The sequence below is a fragment of the Phodopus roborovskii genome, unplaced genomic scaffold (assembly GCF_943737965.1).
Source record: "Phodopus roborovskii unplaced genomic scaffold, PHOROB, whole genome shotgun sequence".
NCBI lineage: Eukaryota > Metazoa > Chordata > Mammalia > Rodentia > Cricetidae > Phodopus > Phodopus roborovskii.
Window position 1 is genome coordinate 18,244,155 of NW_026126416.1, and position 21,546 is coordinate 18,265,700.

The following is a 21,546-nucleotide window of genomic DNA, read 5'->3' on the forward strand; positions in this document are numbered from 1 at the left end:
TACACAATAAGACTCCATTGCTGAAGATACCACACATTTTGGTTGGCTATAGGGAATAGAGAAATTAATATCAAACTGATTGTGGAACTTCTTCCCTGTTGGGCAGCTTTCATATTGCCAGAAAATGCTATTTAGGCTGGTGGTAGATAACAGATATCTATAGCCTTGTCCACCGTTGGACCATGCATAATTCCAATCTGCTAGTCAAGATGTTCCCATTGGTACAATACTGGCATGACTGCTACTTTCTGATTAGATTTGAGGCCTGCTCTGCAGAGAGGAATTTCATGCTGGTACTGTAATCCTAGAGAAGAAAGGCCAGGGCTTAGGAGATCATAGGGCTCAGAATAAACCCTTCTATTGTTATTTTGTTAAATGGTCACCTTGTCAGACTGACTACTAAATATTTATGTTTATACTGATAGACCTGGGCTACTAACTACCATGATCAGGACAAGTGGGCAGCACTGTCAGTAAGCACTATTCTATTCAGAGACTCCTAATTGGTCAAAGTAGTCGAAGAGACTGAGCACCCAGCTTTACATAGGCTACATCTTTAATAACTCTTGACTTCTTGCCAAGAAGATGGCAAGGAAAGAATGTAAGAGGAAGAGGATGTGGAAGAATGTTGTGAAATGCTATTTCCTGGACATGACATAGTCATTGCTTTCATGAACTCAGCAGCTGTGGACACCTACATAAGACCTGCACCATGATCAAGCCATCCAGAATTTTAGCAAAGATGGAGGATGTGCTTATCCTGGCTCCATTCCTTGATGGGGGATGCCTTTCTGTATGCTATGAATCTGTTTCTCTTATTGGTTGGTGAATAAATGCTGATTGGCCAGTATCCAGGCAGGAAGTAAAAGCTGGGCTACCACACTAGGAGGATGCTGGGGAGAAAAAGGCAAAGACAAGATACCATGTAACTGCCTAAGGAGTAACATGCTGGAGCATTACAGGTAAGACACAGCCTCATGGTGGCAATACATAGTTTAATAGAAATGATTTAATAATTAAGAGAGAGTGAGCCAATAAGAAGCCTGAGCCTTTAGCCAAATAGATTATAATTAATATAAGCTTCTGTGTGTTTATTTTGGACTAAACAGCTACAGGAAGGGGCAGAACAGAAATTTCCCTTTACAATCCATTACTGAGGAGCTATTGGAAATTGATAGCATCATTCTTTTTGAGGTCCTCCCAATGGTAGGTTTCCCAAGTTCCAGTGGATGGGCCCATACACAAGAACATATTAGTTACATTGCAATAATTAGATTTAGTGGGTTATTAAAAAAAAAAGACATGTAGCTGAGAGAGGGATACATAGGGAGAACTGGGTCATATGGGATTAAACATGATCATGTTTTATCATATGCATATATGAAATTCTCAAGAATAAAGAACATTTACTTTTTAAAAATTAATGTTTAAGTAGACATATGCATTGGCTAGTCATACCACTTAAAATTTTTTTCAGGTAGAAAAATTGGTGACAGTTAAATAAGGGCAACAGATTAAGTACATGTTCTCTCTGTTTGCCCATGTTAAACACAAGCCTGCTTGCAGACCCTGTCCAAGTATATATACACAAGTAAATATTCATATGCTCTTTATCTGAGAAGCTAGCTGAGATAAAAGAGTAGAAATATTAATAATTATAGATAAAAATTATAGACTGTTTATAAACAAAAGACTCAATTTTTAAGAAAGTAAGTACTTGAGACAATGCACATATTCCAGAAATACTCATTATAAAAGTAGTGTGATAAGTAGTAAAAGGTAAGTAACTAGCACATGCCTAGTTACATTGCTGTCAGCAAGGAACACTCCTCTAAATTTCAGTTTATTCAACCGGTGGAGAGATTATTTAGGTTTGGGGTAATGTAAAATGTTAGTCTCATTTATCACACTAGCTTATATAAGATTGCCAAGCTCAGGCTTCATAAATATAATGCAGGCTGAGCAGCCAAGTACATATAATGTGAGGGAAGGAATTCATTCATATCCTTTTAATGCACAGTATGACGTCAACTTCTGAAGTGTAAGACAGCATGAAAAAGAAGAGAAAAATGCAGTTGACTGCTCAGAAAGGCTCCCTGAAAGGCAAACATAATGTAGAAAACATTTTATTGTACTTTAACTGTTACTTAGTCCAGAGAATTCTGAAGGCTAATGTTTCCTCCCCAAACTTACACACAATCCAGCTATTATTGAAATCTACACAATGATCATAGGATTTAGGGAGAACTAAAATCTTTACTTCATAAGAGAGAAGGATTGTGGGAGTCAGAGGGATCAAGGACATCATAAGAAAACCCATGGAATCACAGGGACCGAACCCATAACAAGGGAGCCTGCATGGGACTGATTTAGGCCCTCTGCATTTAAGTTATAGTTGTGTAGCTTGGTCCTCTTGTGGGACTCCTACCAGTGGGAGCAGAGACTGTCACTAATGGTTTTGCTGGTTTTTGGGAAACTATTCCTCATATCTGGTTGCCTTGCTCAACCTTAATACAAGGCAAGGTGTGAGGTGCTTAGTCTTACTGCAACTTGATATGCCATGCTTTGTTGATATTCATGGGAGACCTGTCCCGTTCTGAACAGAAACAGAGGAGGAGTGGAATGGGGATCAGGGGCAGGGGAGATGGGAGCATGGGAGGACTAAAGGAGAGGAGGGAGGGGGAACTATGCTCAGGATGTACAATTTAAAATAAAAAGAAAACCTTTGTTTACATCTTATTATAATGTAGGGGTTTTAAGAACCTTGAAGTTATTCTCTGCAGGGGAAGGTAACTTGGACTTATCCAGCCATATGGGATCTAGTGGCTAGTAACTGAAATGAATGTGCTCCTGCCAACTAGGGAGGAAAAAATATAGAATGAACCCAAGGCATGCTGAAGTGGAAGCTGGATAGTCTGTTGTTGTTTTTCTGATAGAAACAATTTCACAGACAAACAATTTACATCCTTTGCTTCTTTTTCCATCAGGCACACAGGCCTGCTAAGGACAGACAAGTCAACATTCCTGCATTTAGGGAGTAGGCCATGTTTAATGGAATTAAGAAAATCCTTATAAAAAAAAAACAGAACCCTTATCATCTCATGTGTTGTCACTATGCTTGACCCAAGGAAAGGGGCTTTACTTACTGACTGAAGCATCTAATACCCTACATGATTAATATAAATATATCAGGCCTAGCCTCAGATAGTTTGGGTTTAGTTACCAGTCCTGCTGCTCCCCAACTCTGGGACATTAATTAAAGGACTTGATTTAACTGGCCCATGGTTTCATTGTGTACAAAACAGCTACTTGAGAGGAGCTCCCTTCCAGGAACAGACATTGCAAATGAGCACTGAGTCATTACTTTCAGCCATAGTGGATTTCCTCCTTGTATGTTAAAAGGATGCTGAATGACCTAAGGGGATTTATGTTTCTGACCAACACAGTGGCCACGAAGAGGCCACAGAATGACAGAGATTCAGTAAGGAAAGCTGTTGATTATACTGTGATATGTGGGTACCAACTTTACTCCTAATGGCTAAAGTAATAATTTCATTTCCCTGTTCCTGTATCTGAGTCAGGGCTCAAGGATCCAAAAACACATGGTAAACCTTGGCAGATTCTATGGCAGGTGAGGGTGACCGAGGCAGGGGTCAAACATGCCAGGCAGACAGAACTTAAGTGAAAAGTTTTATTAGAAAAGAGGGTGAGGGAGAAAAGAGGTAAAGAGACACAGAGACAGAGAGACAGAAAGGTCAGAGAAGAGGGACACAGGAAAAGTCCTGCCTGACCCAGGGGGACTGTGGGATAAGAGAGAGGGAAAGAGAGCATAAGTGGGTGGGGGGGTCCTTATTTTAAAGGGGCCATTTGCACCTGCATCCAGACTACCCAACTATGGAACCCTGGGCTGACTAGGGTACTGCATGGGTGCATTCTGCCAGGTGACAGGGGGCAGGTCAAAAGAATGCCTGAATCCTTACACTTTCCACAGTCCACGTGTTTATAGATCAGAAAAATGAAAATCAAATCCGTACTTTAAACATCTCTACCTTTAATATCTCTGCCCACAAAAAGTCTGTTTTGTCTCCTCTTTTGGCCATGAATTGAATCTCACAAATTGGGTGCACTGGTTTGAATGTGAAATGCCCCCATAGGCTCATATATATTTGAATGCTTGTTCTGCAGTTGAAGGAACTGTTTGGGGAGGATTAGGAGGTGTGGCCTTGTTGGAGAAGGTGTGTTACTGGGAGTGGGGTGAGGTTTCAAAAGCCTCACTATTCTCAATGAGTCTCTCCCTCCCTCTCCCTCTCTCCTCCCCTCCCCAGGTTGTAAGAAGCTCCATGTAAGAAGCACCATGCCTGCCTGCTGCAACGCTCCCACTATGATGGTCAGCCTCTGACACTGTGAGTCCCCAATCAAACGTCTTAGTCATGGCGTTTAGTCACTCAATAGTAAAGTAACTAAGACACTGGTACTCATGACAGTCTGTAATCATCTGTGAAGCCACCTGTCAGTAAACATGCTTAACTATTAGTCCCACAGCCCAGGGAACATTCACTGGCCAGCATACACTCTGCCTGTCTATGGAGAACAAACTGAGGAGACAGAACAAGCTCTTCCCCCATGCCACTGGCACATTAGTGAGTTTATTCTTCACTTCTAGAAGAAGTGCAGGTCTGAGTGGGGCCTGGGCAGAATAGGAAGTGAGTGTGCAATGTTACATGAAAGAGCTTCAAAGTCCTTTCAGACAAAGAAAGAGAGCTTCTCTGTCTCTCTTTGCGCTTCATGAAGAGAACACCCAGGATCCTGACAGTGGAGACAGTTAGGCTTCTCAAGACAGAAAAGTAGTTCTGCACCCTCCCCAACATACTGCCCACCTCTCAGCTCTGCATCCCCCACACCTCGACTCTGCATCCCCCACCTCAGCTCTGCATCCCCCACACCTCGGCTCTGCATCCCCCACCTCAGCTCTGCATCCCCCATCTCTGCTCTGCATGCCCCACCTCGGCTCTGCATCTCCCACAGGCCTCTATAAGAGAAGACCAGAAAGAAGCATGGTGCCTGAGAATTGAAAACCTTTCCAACTCACTGGGGAATTCTGGGGGGCATTCCTTGGTATTCTCTTAAACTTCTAACTACCTGTTAAGATTTCTTCTGATTGATCCCTGTCTGACAGACTTCTTAGTGTTGAAAAGTAAAAATATTGAAACTTCAGAAGTAGATCATTGGTTAGGGTTGACACAACCCCAAGAAGAAAAGTGAGAGGTGCCCTCTGCAAGGATCTCCCCACATAAACTGTTGTATAAACTACTGGACAGTGGCGGTTAACAGTGATGTAAGGAGAGGGCTGTGCTTGCTAGTTGGCTTGAGTTAGCTTCTATCTAGTATTCTGGGCAAGGAATGGTTCACTATACACAATACAAGATAAAGGTGGAAGGCCATCAGAGAGCTAAAAGTAAAATAGAGAAGAACCAAGAAAATGCACACCAGTGCATGCAAAAAGCACAGTACCTTTGCATGTTTCTTCTTTAAGGAACTTAATTCTTTCTGTTGTTTCTTTAAATGCTTCAAGTAAGCCTGCAGAAGAGAAAGGGAGGATTCAAAAGGAGAAAAGGAGCTCTCTCTCTTTCTTTTTCTTTCTCTCTCTCTCTCTCTCTCTCTTGCACACACACCCCTTCTTCCCATACTTGTTTTGTGAATGTGTATGGTACAAGGACATTTGAAAGTAGTCAAAACACTTTACCTTCATTTGCTTTAAGTCTTCTATTCTCACTTGTGGGATAAGTTCAATGCCTTTAAAAAAAAAAGTCATAAAAATGTCAATATGTATATTAAAAACTGGAGTGAATAACAGACAATACAAATTTCCATTCTAAAGCGTCCAAAGCAGCTTACATGCCACAGACGGAAACAGCATATATTCTTATAGCAATGCACTGAACTGGGCCATAATCAAGTTTTGTGTCCCTGCTTCTCTAACTGAATCTCATTCAGGCCCACATAAGTTGGAACAGGCAGATCACAAGGGAAAGCTCTGAGACAGCCCTTGGACAGAACATGGGAAGAAGGCAGGTAGGTGTACCCCAGCCTCAGGCCGGTCCTCTGGAGCTCCCATGTGTAATGGCTCAGGAGTTGCTCTGTATTAATGAAGGGAGCTTTGTGGTTTTACAGGTGTCAGCTGAGGGTGTCTGAGCTTTCCTGAAACCTTCCAGGCATTTCAGTGGGGAGTTCTCACAGTCTCAAGGTAATTGTGGAGAAGTAGCTGTAATTCCCAATCAACCAGTCTTCTAGCACTGGGTATGGGCAAAGTGACCCCATAAAGAGGTAAGGCACAATAGTATCTGTTGCAGCTATTTTTATCTCTATATTTAAGGTACACACCATCACTCCAATAACTTGCAACTCTATTCCTAACTTAATCATCCATCACCAAAAAGTAAGACATAGATAGTATTTCAGCAATGTGCTATTGAGTGCTGTACCATCTTCAACACAAAGCAAATAATGAAATCAGACTCCCTCAGCATACTTGACAGCTGACTGAAGGCTGGACTCAGAGTAGTCACAGCAAACACAACTGCAGAAGAATCCCTAATGGTTGTTGGATGGCAGATTTTCATCATAAGCAAATAAAACGAATGTGTACTCAAGGATAATTGGTTTTTATTGGAATCCCAAGGACAGGTATTGTGTACTTAAGAAAGATAGATATGGGGTCCCAAGTTCTTGCCTTTAAGTCTTATTCATTTTAAGATTTACAATGTCCGGTGGATGTAGAAGCAAAGGCTTGACTAGGAAAATCAGTGCTGGGACCCATGATACTTTAAGGTAAGATTGGAAGGGTGTACAGAGCCATTTTCTGATATCTCATGTCTGCTGTCACATTCCCCCCACCCACTGCTGGCCTCACAGTGCACAGTGACAGAGAGGCAGTATAAGCAGCAGGTGAACATTGCAAGACCAAGGGCCTCCTATTTTTGATTGCCTGTTTATAGAAAGAACATGGGCTTTAGGAGACTGCATGGCCTTCACATACCCAGCAAGTCCTAAGGACTTAGGCCACACTGACAAGACTTTGTTTTCTTGCTTTGGTCTTAACCAAATCTTGATAAACAGGAGCCTGAAAATAACATACCTTCCTAGATCACATTTTGCACTGTTGGAGAAATATGCAAATGCATAAAAATTTTAATTCCCCTAAGTAGTTAGGAAAATCTCCCATTTTACAGAAAACAAACAAACAAACAAAATTGCTATAAATACTTAGGGCAGCTCCATCAATTAGGACATCTGACAGGAATAGGAACAGTTTATGTGTGAGTTCTCCAGAGACATGTAGCTCCTGAGTTTTGGAAATGTGAGCACTTGCGGAACCGACTGCTCAAGCTTAATTTCAGCTCCCTTGCATTGTTCAGCATGACCACAGGCCGCCATGCTGGACAGTGCATGTCTGCTGGCTGGCCTGATAGGAAGGTGGGTCAGCAGTTATCACCTCTTCAGTTCCAGAGGTTATCATTAATTGCATCTTTATTATAGAAAGCTTTTTGTATTATCAACATAGTTCCATAAGCAACTTGCTTTCTCAAATCCTACCATAGAAATTAGCTTAGATCCCAGTGTGCTTAATCCTTTATTGTTAAAACATCAAAGAAAACATTGCAGTGTGGACATGGTCACTGCTGTATGGCTGCACAGCCAGGAAATGCAGTTTGAATTTCTCACTTCCCCATCTCCACATCCGATCTCCCAGGGGGGCCACAGCCCTCTGCACTCCCTTACATTTTCCTTCTGTCTCTTTATTACTTGCCTCTGACATGCTATCAGAACATGTTTTAGGCCTTAAGTCATCATGTTTGATAGCTAGGCTTCCGGTCTCTGCAGCCAGGTAACCCTGGTTGTATAGGAATATTACCATTATAACTTCTCTAAATCAATTCTTTCTCAAACAGAATCTTCTATAATTTTTAAGACCTCTATTCTTATTTTTCATGCATTCTGCCTGAGAGTTCTTATCCCCTCACTCCTCTTTCCCTCCCCCTCTGCACCTAGAATGTTCATATCAGCACCAGTGTAAACTTCAGTGCTGTCAGGAGCCAGATCCTTTTCCTACCAAGGTTGTCCCTCCCTCAGCTCCTCTTTTGCTCTTGCCATCCACTTGTAGAGTGTGACCCTGAAGCCTCTTGAAATACATCTGCGTTTTGTTCTCTTTGTCTCTTGGAGCTCCACATCCACACTACTAAATCCTTCTTCCCTGGTTCTCAGGGTCACCTCCTGCTTAACCCAGGCTGCCTTTTCTATTCAGCCATTTATTAGCCACATGCTTCCTAAGAAAGGATACTGCCAGATCTTTTCCAGCAGGTTCCAGGGACACGGTAATGGTGAAGGATGTGTCTGTCTGTAACACCCTCTTTCTCTGGCTAACCCCCTAATCATAATGTGTGAGTGCTATAAGACAGTCCTGAGTACCAGGGTTCTTGATGGCTTGAGGCATCTCTCCTGGCAATGAATCCTGATGCCAACACTGTCAATGATGTCCTACATTATCTTCTCAGAGTGGTCTCATCTTCCTTTTTAGACCAGGGCAAGTGAACGACTTCCACTTTCTACGGCCCACTTCCTTCAGCTAACGGTCTTCTCTTGGTTTCCCTACCCATTTCCTTTTGGTTGAATCAGACCTATGCTTCAAGGTCCAACTCAATGAGGATCTTATCTCCAAGTCCTCTCTGGACCTTGCTGATGGGGGTGGGATATCTCTCTCCTTTTCTGTTCAAACTATTTAGGCCTCTTTGCACCTGCCTGGGCTGGCAATTGCAATTAGACTGCCCTTACCCTCCCCTGCTCATGTGCATTCCCAAAGGTATACAGGCCTTCATCATCATCATCAATATTATTATTATTACTATTACTATTGATAGAACCTAGTATGGCGGTGACTTCTTGCAGGCTCCCAAGTCTCCTGAGTAAAGTACAAAAATGAGACAGCCTATAAGTCATACCTTTTGGGTGATTGGGGAAAAACAATTAGAGTTAAATTGACATCTGCCTGGTTCCTTCAAATCTAGCCTTGTTGAGGAACAAAGGTAAGGCAGTTACAAACCCAAGAGTTATGGATTCTTTGAGCTTTTGGAAGCTAGTTATGCTGCCCTGTTTTCGGGGTTGCTTCATACTATAATTACTACAGTCCCTATGGACTTGTGGATGAGATAAGGACTTTACCTCTTGCATTTTCCACTGCCTGTCTCTGTAGGAGTATCAGTGCTAATACTGACCAGGGCTGGAAAGGGAATGTCTTAGCTTGGGTCATTACTCCACTCCATGTTCTTTCCTGAGATAAACAGACAAACAGCTGCAGGGGCCAGAACAATCTGGGCTACTTTTGTGCAGCTTCATCTAATTTGCTTCACCAAACTCAGTACACACATAGTTTCCTGCTAAAGAACCGGGCTACTTCAGTTGGGAAAAACTGTTTCCCCTTTCCTTAAAGTGTTAGCACTGTATGTATGTGTGTGTGTGAACAACTTAATTTCCTTATACATTGGTCATTCATTTAGCTGTAAATAGGGACTACACACATTAAGGAACCATTAGGAGAAAAAGAAATTACTATTAAAGTGATCAGAATGAGTGTCGGAAAATATTTAAGGTCAGGAAGGCTATTTTAAATATTTAACTGCCAACGTGAAATCAGCACCATTCAGTTAGACTGCATTCCCAGCCATCTTGAACTGAAATCCATTGTAAATACCCAGCATAGATGTTTCCAGTAGCACAGGGCCACACGATTCTATATGATGACACTTCTTACCACAGTGGTTCTCAACCTTCCAAATGGAATGCTGTGACCCCTTTAATACATTTCCTCATGTATTGGTGAGCCCCGACCATAAAATTATTTGTTGCTGCTTTATAACTGTAATTTTGCTAGCTATGAATAATAATTTAAATATCCGATATGCAGGGCATCGGATAAGTGATACCTGTGAAAGGGTTGTTCCACTCCCAAAGCGGTCACGACCCACAGGTAGAGAACCACTGTCTTATAAGCTGTTGTTTTGCTCATAGAAAATCATTTGAAAATGGTCTTTAAATGCTCCTCTGATGATTTTAAAAACTAGTCAAGCCAATCTCTACATACAGGGAAGTTACCCATGACATTTGTGACTCTTTTGCTTCATGAGCCATGAGCCCCCTACCTGTGTCACTTGGAAGACAGAGGGGATGAGTTGGCTACCAGCACTGCATGGTAAGGGCTCCTCTACCTTTGCCATAATGGGCACCAGAGTAAACACTGTCCTGCTAAGGATAACACAGTGCTTAGTTAAGATACTTGGGCTCCAGCCCATAAAGCGCAAATGTTGGTTAATCAACTTGTCTAATAAGTCTGTTTTTGAGTCTCATGTCATAATGAAAGTTGGCAAAAGTGACAATTCTAAATGCCTTCAAGAAGACCATCTGTAACAAAGCAAAAATTACAAAGTCGACAAGGAGTATAGCAGCACACCTCACCTTTCTTGGCTTCCTGGCCAGAGCCCAGAGCAGCTGTGGTGGTGGGTCTGAGCTCAGAACTGCTCTGAGGGGTCACGTTAGCTTTGGCTGGGTTGGCCTTGCCTTTCTTGTCATTTTTGGAAGTGTCACTGGGCACATCTGCTATGTCACTCTGCAATAGAAATATCCTCAGTGACTGGAATGCAAGCCACTAGAAGCATTTTTTTTCTTTCATGAGAGACCCCTCAGCCTCCCAGACTTCTACTACCTTTAAAGATCTTTACCTGAAGTGGCTTGGTGACCCACACCTTTAATCCCAACACTAAGAACTCAGAGGCAGGTAGATTTATATGAATTCAAGGCCAACCTGGTCTATACGTGAGTTTAGGACATCTGAGGTTACATAATGTGACCTTCCTCAAACAAAACAAAACAAGCTCTTTGCCTAAGGGGAGTAAGACTATGTGATTTCCTTATGCTGGGCAAAAGGATCCAGACAAGGAAAAACAATTCAACTCCTTTTCAAGCAGGACATTTTCAAGCTTCTGGAGACTGGCTGATTGTGCTCCAGCTTAAGCAGTTTAGCAAAGAACACTTCAGAGAAACAGATGGACAGAGGGAACATTGGAATGCAAACCCAAAGAAATGGTCTCCAGCAACAAATGTCACTTTCATGAACTCACTAAACTCAGATATTTGGGATTTCTATATCACAAAACATCCTTGATTATAATTTCTAATGGAGAGTCCCTACTTCATTTATAATGTGACAGACATCCCCAGATGTCTCACTGGTGACTAAGAGGCTCTTTCTAGTGGCGGCCACATTTTATCAAATGTGCTACCTTTTGTAGAGCAAAATTGACAATTGATATGGAAACCCTCTTGAAACTTTCTCTGTCACCTTTCTCTTGCTTTTGCAATCACTGTTTGGAAACCAACCCACCCATCCAGACTGTCCTTAGCCCACAGTTTCTACTTACAGTCTCAATGCCCATAGCTCTCATTTGGTCTGCTCTCTTTTCTGTGATTGAAAGAAATTTCTTTGGATCGGATAAAGCATCCACAATATCTGAAAAACAATCAGTGAACTATAAATGTTCTGTTGAAATGAACACACCAAGGACATGCAGCTAAATTCTTAAGATGTGGCTATGAAATACAGTTAGTGGTAGAGCAGATAACAAAAAGATGGAAAAGCATGAATTAGCACCTGGACAACTTTCTCTTTTTCCCTAAATAATGATGACAGGGGGTTGGGACTATCTGAGTGACTTGCTAAGATTCTCATTTTTGTGTTTAGTTTTTTGAAGCAGAGTCTCACTCTGTAGCCTAGGCTGGTCTTAAACTGCACTGATTCTCCTAACTTGCCTCCCAAGTGTTGGGATCACAGACATGAATCACTGTGGCTAGCTGCCAAGCGTTTTTGACTCATTTATTTGTATAAAGTGAGAAACTTGATTAATGTGATCAGCCTATGTTTCTCCATCTGTAGATGAGAGCTGCTCTGGCCTTCCCTTCATGGTTACTGGTAAACTTAATGCATTGATGAACAAAGGACGTGATATGTACAACCTAGACACTGGACATACAACTTGGGCCAGTATCATTCTAATATCAAAACACATAAGACACAATAAAAAATTAAAAAACACAGACCAATATATGATAAACATACATTCAAAAATGTTCCATTAAATACTAACAAACAGAATACAGACACATATCAAAAAGATTGTCCACCATGATCAAGTTGGCTTTATCCTGAAATGCATGGACTGTAAACATATTCAAGTCAATAAAAGTAATAAACCACATAAATGGACCTAAAGACAAACAAAAAAAATCACATGATAATCTTAATAGATGTAGAAAAAGCCTTTGACAAAGCACAACAGGCATTCATGATAAAAGTCTAGAGAATGTTGGGCTAGAGGGAATATATCCCAACATAATAAAAATATATATGAGAAACCCACAGACAGCAACATACTAAATGGAGAAAAGTTTGAAGTAATCCCACTGAAGTCTGGGAAAGACAAGGGTACCTAATATCCCCTCTCCTTTTCAACACTGCTTGAAGTACCAGATGAAGCAATAAGGCAAGCAAAGGAAATTAAAGGGATACAAATAAGGAAACAAGGCATCAAACTATCTCTAATTGCAGAAGATATGATGTTATACATTAGAGATCCCAAAAATTCTACCAGAAAACTTCTTAAAATGATAAAAAAAATAATTCAGCAATACTGCAGAATACCAAATCAACTTGCACAAATCAGTAGCTTTTCTATGCACCAATAACAAAAGCACTGAGGAGGCGATCATAAATACTCTCCCAATCGCAATAATCTCAAGAAAATATAACATCCGGGAATAAGCCTAACCAAATAAGTGAAAGACCTCTACAATGGAAACTTTAAACTTCTTTATAAAGAGATAGAGAAAGAGAGTAGAAAAGAAAACCTTCCTATAATCATGGATTGGTACAATTAAGTTCGAAAACAACCATTTTACCAAAAGCTACTTTCAGATTAAGTGCAATTCCAATAAAAAAAAAATCCCCATCTTATTCTTCACAGAAATAAAAAACAAACAAACAAAAAAAAAACAACAACAACGACAAAAACCTATGGTAAAATTCATATGGAACCATAACAGACCCTGGATAGCAAAAACAAACCTGAACAAAAAGAACAAAGCTGGAGGGACTACCATTGTTGATGTTAAGATACATTACAGATCCACAATGATAACAACAATATGGTAATGGCATAAAAATAGACATGTAGACCAATGGAAAAGACCCAAACATGAGCATCCATAATTTCAGCCATGTGATATTTGACAAAGATGTCAGAAACATAAGTGGGAAAGAAGAAAGCATCTTCAACAGGTGGTACTGGGAAAACTGGATGTTTACATGTAGAAGAGTGAAATTAGACCTATATCTATCACCTCACACAAACACTGAACTGAATACCCCTCCCCCCAACTCCCTGTCTATACAAGCTTTAGAATGTTATCCCACTTGTAAGTAGGCTACTGGTATAAATTTCAGTTAAGGATAAAAATGGAATCATTTTGGATTGGGGAGAGGTGCCCTAAACTCAATGCCAAAGATGAGTGTCCTCAACATAAAGAGGAAAATGCAAAGACAAAGTGAAGGCCACGAGTTGTTTTGTTGATCTTTGCCATTCTGACTGGAGTAAGAGAAACTCTCTCTTACCCTCTCTGCCCCCTCACATGCACCCTAACCACCCTCCCCTCCCATCCCCCCACCCCAATTCCACGTGTAGGGCAATGTCATCCAGGTGGGGTCATGTAGATCTGTCAAGTCATTTGAAGTAGGGACTAGAACTTCAGTCCTGTCTCTAGGTTAAGGCAGTATCCCTCCATGGGGGATGTGGAACCAGGATGTATTCCTAGTGCACAAAAGCCTTTTTGTTTTTTGAGAACTCTTTATTCAGGTTCTGGGTTGGTTTTTCTAATGGGTCATTTATTTTTTCAGGTCTTTTTGTTAGGGACACAGCTGGGGATATGCATTGACTTTAGTGTGCTCCAAACAAGCACCAGGGGGAGACCTCACTAAACGCTGATCAGCATTTCACCAGCAGGTGTGAACTGCTGTCTAGCCCAGCCACAAGGAGCAGCCAGCAGTATACAGAGCATATACACAAACTCATGACCATGCAGAACCCATACAGTGGGGCTAACACCTCCAGATACTAGAAGCTACAATGGGGTCCCAGAACCAATTTGCTTGCTTTTGCTTGTTTTTTTTTTTTTTTTTTTTTTCTTCTTCTAGATTTAGCCAATGCTGTACTACACTGCCTTGAAAACAAAACAAATAAACAAAAATCCCACTATCTATTCCTGAGTTTGGTGCCATTTCCAAAAAAGGCTGGTCTTTTTCAGGGAGGCTCTCCATTTTTCTCTGATATTTCTCCCATCCTCCTCCCTCAATTCCATGTAGCACTGAGAGCATTAATCTTTAAGCATTCCGAGGAACTAAAGACAAACAGACTTTCATATATTAACTTTTAAGAGTTTTTTGTTTGTACAACCACTGCTTTTACCACAGGGTTTCCTAACAATATATGCAACAAGGATGTTATGAGTGGTTTTTTCCCTGCCAGTCTGGTCCCTCCCCCTTGCCAGCCCCAAATAATACACAGAGACACTGTATTAGATATAATTCTGTTGGCAGACTACTAACATTTATTATTGGCTAACTCTGTCTTAAATATTAACCCATTTCTATTAATCTAAGTATTTCCACATGGTCTCATCTTACCGGAGAGAAGGACCAGCATCCTACCCTGTAGGTCCTCCATCTTGGAAGTCCTCCCTACTACTTCCTCTCTCCTTTTTGTCTCCTAGTCCCGCCTATCTTGCTTTCCTATTGGATAACAGTGCTTTATTCATTAACCAACAAGAGAAACATATTTATAGAATGACATCTCCCATCACAAGGGGCCTGATCAATTTGCTTAATTGAGCAACTTTCAATGTCAATTTGCTTGTGGTACTGAGAAATGAACACAGGACCTTCACTGCCTCCACTAAGCCACTTCTCAATACTGTAAGAGTGGGTACCACAGGCACATGGCCCGTGTTCAATCACCAGTAATCCGACCCTCACTCCACCCCTGGGATGTTATGTACTGTGTGAATATTGGCTTTTCAACAAATTGTGGTAATACATTGTTAATGATTTAATAAAGCTAATGGAGATCAAAATACAAAGCTAGCCACAACTATAGAGCCAGATGGTGGTGATACACACCTTTAATTCCAACAGCCATCGTAGTTAGCCAGAGAAGCCAGGTGGTGGTGACACACACCTTTAATCTCAGGACTATGGAGACAAAGGCTGATACCTCTGTGAGTTCAAGGCCACAGGGTTACATTAGAGTGAACCTGTCTAAAAGAAAAAATGCTCACACAATGGAGACCTCATCATGTGGGATCCCATGCCTTTAATCCCAGCTCTAGAGAAGTATGTAAAATAAGAGCAGGGAATTCAGTATTCAATCTCAGAGATTTAGTCTCTAGCCATGCTGAAGACAGGAAAACCCTTTCAGCCTGAGGTAGAGGTTAAGAGCTAGTGGCCAGCTGCTTTACTTATCTAATCTTCAGCTTGAACCCAAAAATCTGTTTCTGGGTTTATATTATTTACACTACAACAAACGTTTAAGAGAGAAAACATGACATCTCAGCATCTATAAGGAAAGGAGAGATGAACTACTCAAAATTGCATCAGAAATCCTGAGATGACACTTCAGAAACGGCATTTTAATTGAGGATATTCTTCCTCTGGAATTATGTTCTGTATGAAACAGCTGGCTAAGCTGAAAGTGGTTGAAGGTCTGGGTTGTGGGAACAAGAAACACTCCTGTAGCTTCCTGGACACATCTTTAGTCAAAGAGCAGAAAGCAGAGATGGGCAAGCAGACAAGGGGTCATGTCATCTTTTTTACATGAAGTAGCAGAGGAGCCACAGAATTAAGGAAGGACCCTGCTCAAGAAACAAAGGCCTCTGAAGTGAAGCACCCAGGTTATGGTAACATTTATCTTAATGTTGATACTTCAAATGTCCTAGACACTCCTTTCTTCTACTAGTTATAAAGACAGAATGCACATATAGGAAAGACCCTCAAAGCAACAGGGGAGTGGTGGTGGTGGTGTACACAGCACTGTGTCATTATATTTAGCACCAGAACTCTTTGCTGTCTCCAACAGTGATGGCTGATGTGGTGATGCTGTGTGACACACCATTAGCAGGACAGATGCACATACAGCAATGACAACTCGGCATTCCAGAAGGAGGGACGAAACAGCATACACTCCAGTAGTTCTGCTTTGTGGAGGTAAAAGAGAGTACTGTTTTTCATTATGTTAGGACTGGAATACTGGAAGACTTAGAATGTTGGAAGAGTTAGGCCTTGATTCATGCCAAGGCATTTTTATTTTAAATGTTACTGTTTTCTTTAAGTAGATTTAGTTTCTAATAATTAAGATGGTTTGCATTACTCTTTAGCTCAGAAACATTTTACACCTGGGTTGTATAGTCTCTGCACTCTGGCCAGCTGTGGGTCTTTGTGATAATTATCACCTATTGCAAATAGAAGCTTTTCAGGTGAGGGTTGAGAGATGCACTGATCTATGCACATGGCACTAAGTCATTGAAAGTTGGGTTAATACTATGTCCGTTTATCTGTATAATAATTGCAGCTTTTTCCCTGGGGCCTATGATCTGTCTAGTCATAGGTTCTTAGCTTGATTTTGGTGCCAGGTATTGGTTTCATGGAGCAGAAGTTAAATATAATCAGAAAATGCTTTGCTCCAAAGGGGTGTGTGTGTTTGTGTGTGTATACATATACATATACATACATACATACATACATACATACATACATACATACATATATCACTCATCCAAGGCTCAGGATCATTGCAGAAGGGGGCACAGAAAAAGTTTAAGAGCTACAGATGGTGGATGATACGAGGTAACATCTGTTGGACACAGCAGGATAGCTGTACATAAAAACTTACTTGTACAAAACCTATGCAAGCTCATGCCAGACCAGATTCCAGCATGGAAAGGACAGTTGAACACACAATCCCACCCCTTGACGTGGAACCCCAGTTGTTTGCTACTGGGAGAGGGTGAGACAGTTTTCTCTAAGAGGGTAGCCTCTGATAAGTTGACTATGCTCTACTGGAACCTCGACCATCCAAGAGTATTTGGACAGTACAAATTGGTTCCGAAGGGTTTTAATAAAAAGATGACACAAACTTTGATGAAGGGAAGATGAAGGGAAGGGTCTTGGAAGAGTTGGGGTAAGGTGGGTGAATATGATCAAAACACAATGTATGAAAATAAAAATCAGATCATGCCCATCATTATACATAGACTCCATTATGCCCATGCGTGAAGCTTCACAAGGACCTAAGCAGGAGGTGAGTGGATGGAGCCATCCTGGCTGCTCATCTAGCTTTCAGAACTGTGAATCAAAACCAAAATGTTATAGGGTTAATGAGAAATCTGGCACTAGGGAAACTCCCAGGGATCCATAACGATGACCTCAACTAAGAATCCAAGTAATAGCGGAGAGGCTACCTTAAATGCCCTTCCCCTATAATGAGATTGAGGACTACCTTAAATGTCATCATAGAGCCTTCACCCAGTAGCTGATGGAAGCAGAAGCAGAGATCCACAACTAAGCAACGAGCAGAACTGCTAGAATCCAGTTGTAGAGAGAGAGGAGTGATGAGCAAAGGAAGGGGTCAAGACCATGCTGGGGAAACCCACAGAAACAGCTAACCAGAGCAAGTGGGAACTCAGGGACTCCAGACCGACAGGTGGGGAACCAGCATAGGACTGAACTAGGCCTCTTGAATGTGGGTGTCAGTTGGGGGTCTTGGGCAGTTTATGGGGCTACTGCTGGCAGTAGAAGAAGTATTTATCTCCACTGCCTATGGGGGGGGATACACTCTCATCCTAGATACATAGGGGAGGACCTAGGTTCCTGCTCCAAATAATGTGACAGACTTTGATAATCCCCCATGGCAGGTCTCACCCTCCCTGAGGAGTGGATGGGGTGGGATGGGGAGTTAGTGAGGGGGAGGCATGGGAGAATGAGGGAACTAGAATTGGCATGTAAAATAAGATTGGTTTTAATAATTTAAATAAAATATAATTAAAAAAAAGAAGAGGAAGCATCTTTTCTTGGCTCAGTGGTTAAAAGCATTTGTTGCTTTTGCAGAGGATTCGGGTTTAATTTCCAGAACCCAAATCGAGCATCACCTATTTGGGTCTGATGCCTTTTTCCGACCATGCACACATGTTGTACACATACATACAAACAGGCAAAATACTCATACGTATAAAATAAATCTTTAAAAAATACAAAATATAAAGTGAATCTTTTAAAAAAATACATTTTTTTTTGTAAGTTAGCTAATGCTGGGTGTTTAGTTACAGTAAAAGGAAATAAACCAAGAAACCCATCACTAGTGTTATTTCTCTGTGCATTTGCGTGATTCTATTTTAGTAGCAATTTCAACAAAATCCCTACTTCTGTTTGGAGTGAGTGGCAGGAAGGTGAAGAGGGAAATAGGGATTCATGAGAACGGAAGAGGGAAGAGGGTCGGTCAGGGTTAAACTGAGCTGTCGACCTCTCTCATACAGGGAAGAAGCTGGGTGAGCCAGAGTTCAAAGAGTCTAAGAAGCACTAGATGTATGTGGGGCTGGGTGGGGGAGGGGTGGGGCTAATTATGAACAATTGTGCATAGCAGTTTGTCATCTTGTAGGAATCCACCACCACGAATAGGTGACCCATAAGAGCCTAAGTCTAAGCCTAAAGAAGGGCCCTGGCTTGGAAAAGACTCAAGAATACTTTCCATATTTTTATAAAAAGGATCCCGCCCGCATGCTATGAGTGCAAATGAAAATACATTTAAAAGTCATGCAGATTACAGAGCTGTGACACTGCCAACGCACAGAAACTTCTCAGTGGGTAGGAATTGAAAAGATTTTCCCCCTTAGAATAATGAACTGCTTATGATATAATTATTTCCTGTGCTGTTTTATGTAAAATACAGGATAAATTCCGGTGAAGATTCTACAAACAACAGATTTTTCTTTAGAGTGTTAAAACTAAATAAGATATCTACGAGCCAGGTGTGGTGGCACTCTGAGCTACTTGGGATGCTGAAATAGGAGAGCACACTTGACCAGTTAAAGCAACTTAGTAAGACCCTGCTTTGAAAACCTCAGTCGTGCAATGCTTGTCCAGCATGCATGGGCACTGGAAAGAGGGTGGGGAGAGAAAGAGGGAGTGAGGGAAGAGAGGGAAGATGAGAGGGAAGGAGGAAGGGAAGAAGGAATGAAGAGATGGAAGAAGGAAAGGAGGGAGGGAAGGAGGAAGGGAGGGAGGAAAGGAGGGAGGAATGGAGGAAGGGCAGGGAAAGCCTATAGAAGTTCACTCTGGACAGAGGACCAATTACTAATCCTTACTTGATGCGTTATAAGCATCTCTCTTTGTTGTCCATTCTAGCACCTTATCTATTATGAAATAACCCAATTATATGGATTTGTAGAATAACCCAGTGAATTCACATAAACTTTCTTTAGCCAAATAAACTTCAAATAATGTATACAGTAGCTCTCTTTCTGTTTCCATGACAGCACACTTCATTTGAACTTGTCCTTGTGGGATTCATAAGAGTATCAGCATACCAGACAACACCCCTGACAGCACAGGTCAGCTGTTCGATAAGAATGTGGGAGGTTACTAGACACCGAGTATGAACACTGTAAGTCAGGAGACTCAGGGTCAGAAATTCAGAAACAGGACAATCCTCATATTCACCCTGTGTTATCTTTTGTGAAAACCACTAAATCTCCAGTGCCTTCCCAGGTATCGCCACATGTCTGTGAGATGGCCAGAGGGCTGAGTGTGTCCTTGTTGAATGTCAAATCTGAAGTTAGCATACTGACTGCAGAACCTCAGTACAGATTCCCAGGGATCTGATGGAAAAGTGTTGGGTAAGGCCACATGCAGGACTGTCATGAGGGACTAGTTTGCATATTAACTGCCCACCTGGCAGAATGCCTCATTACAGATACAAACATTTCTTGCATAGCCCTGCACATACCCACTTCCTTGCAAACAGAGGTTCTCTTTATGGACGTGCTTGGCACAAACCAGGAGCTCAGCAAAAGATTTTTTTTTCCCCTTTTCTAATCAAATGGCTCATTTCCCAGGAAGAAATTATAGTTTGATTTGAAATGTGGCCCTTGCAAAGGAAAAAATTTAAAAAGGTTTTTGTTTTTGTTTTTTTAACCAAATGGGTTTGTGTAATACTTTCAATAATGTAACAAGTATTGATTATTCATTGTGTGTGTGTGTGTATGTGTGTGTGTGTACAGTGTGGTGTATGCTCATGTGTGTGGGTATCTCTGTATCTATCCTGAGGCCATAGGGAGGGCAGTATACTGCTCTACCACACTCTACCTTAAACCTCTGGGGCAAGGTCTCTCATTGACTCTGGAGCTGGGATGGTGACAGCAAGCTCTATGGTTCTCTTGTCTGCAGCCTCCACAGAAGCACCTGGGCCATCACCACCTTATTATATGGATGCAGAGACCTGAACCCAGGTTCTGGAAAGTGTGTGGCATGCACTTTTACCCACTGAGCCTCCTCCTCAAATATGGAATAGGATTCTTTCTGGCCTTCAGTCCATCTCTGTACCTGTGCTGCGGTAACTCTGGAGGGTGGTGTGGGACTAGGCTGCAGCCTCAAAACATACCTTCCAGACTTCTGTCTCTCTCTATGACCCACTTCCCCAGTCCCATGGCATGGCTACAGTAACTGTATGTTGCAGCCTTTTTTTATGAAAAGCAAAGAGTACAAATAAAGAAATAATTCCTATCCATTCTTATCGAAACTCTCCTGGCTTACTTTACTTTTTGAATCTATAATCTATCATGTTATTAAAATTGAAGTTCAGTTGCACAAAAGCTGCCCACCAGAGAAGCATGAATTCCTAAGATCAACAAATGACCCAACCTTATTCCCTCAATAAAATAATGTATTCCAGTATAGTACAGGAATTTCATTCTATCAGTGGACACACACCCCTGTGCCCATACGTTTTGTGTGTGTGTGTGTGTGTGTGTGTAAATGTATGTACATATGTGGGAGGAATGTTTCTATGTGTGTAGGCACACATACACATGTGCTTAAAGATGTCAGAGGCTGACATGGGGTATTTTCCTCAATGACTCTTGACTTCCTATATTGAGACCAGCATCTTTCATTTATACAAGAACTTGCCAACCTGGATAGTTAATTAGACAGCATCCTCTGGGCAACCCCATTTTCTACCTCTAGAGCACTAGGATTATAGGAGGACTGCCACAATTATATAGCATCACAAACACCCACATTTTTGAGCCTTAAGTTATTTTGTATACTATTAGGATGATAACTTTCCCAGAATGCTTACAGGAAGAGAGATAGTCATATTATCTTCATTTTACTGGAGAAGA

General features: G+C 41.5%; 1 protein-coding gene across 12 annotated transcripts in view; it reads right to left on the minus strand.

Moving 5' to 3' along the window:
* Positions 1–21,546, minus strand: part of Plcb4 (phospholipase C beta 4) — a 367,915-nt gene that overhangs the window by 23,112 nt on the left and 323,257 nt on the right. For all 12 annotated transcript variants that reach the window (XM_051183311.1, XM_051183307.1, XM_051183309.1 and 9 more), the window contains 4 exons: positions 11,469–11,557; positions 10,507–10,657; positions 5,744–5,793; positions 5,512–5,577 (listed from right to left, as the gene is read on the minus strand). In XM_051183311.1, the coding sequence (XP_051039268.1) occupies positions 5,512–5,577; positions 5,744–5,793; positions 10,507–10,657; positions 11,469–11,557 (356 nt within the window). The remainder of the gene's footprint in view (positions 1–5,511; positions 5,578–5,743; positions 5,794–10,506; positions 10,658–11,468; positions 11,558–21,546) is intronic.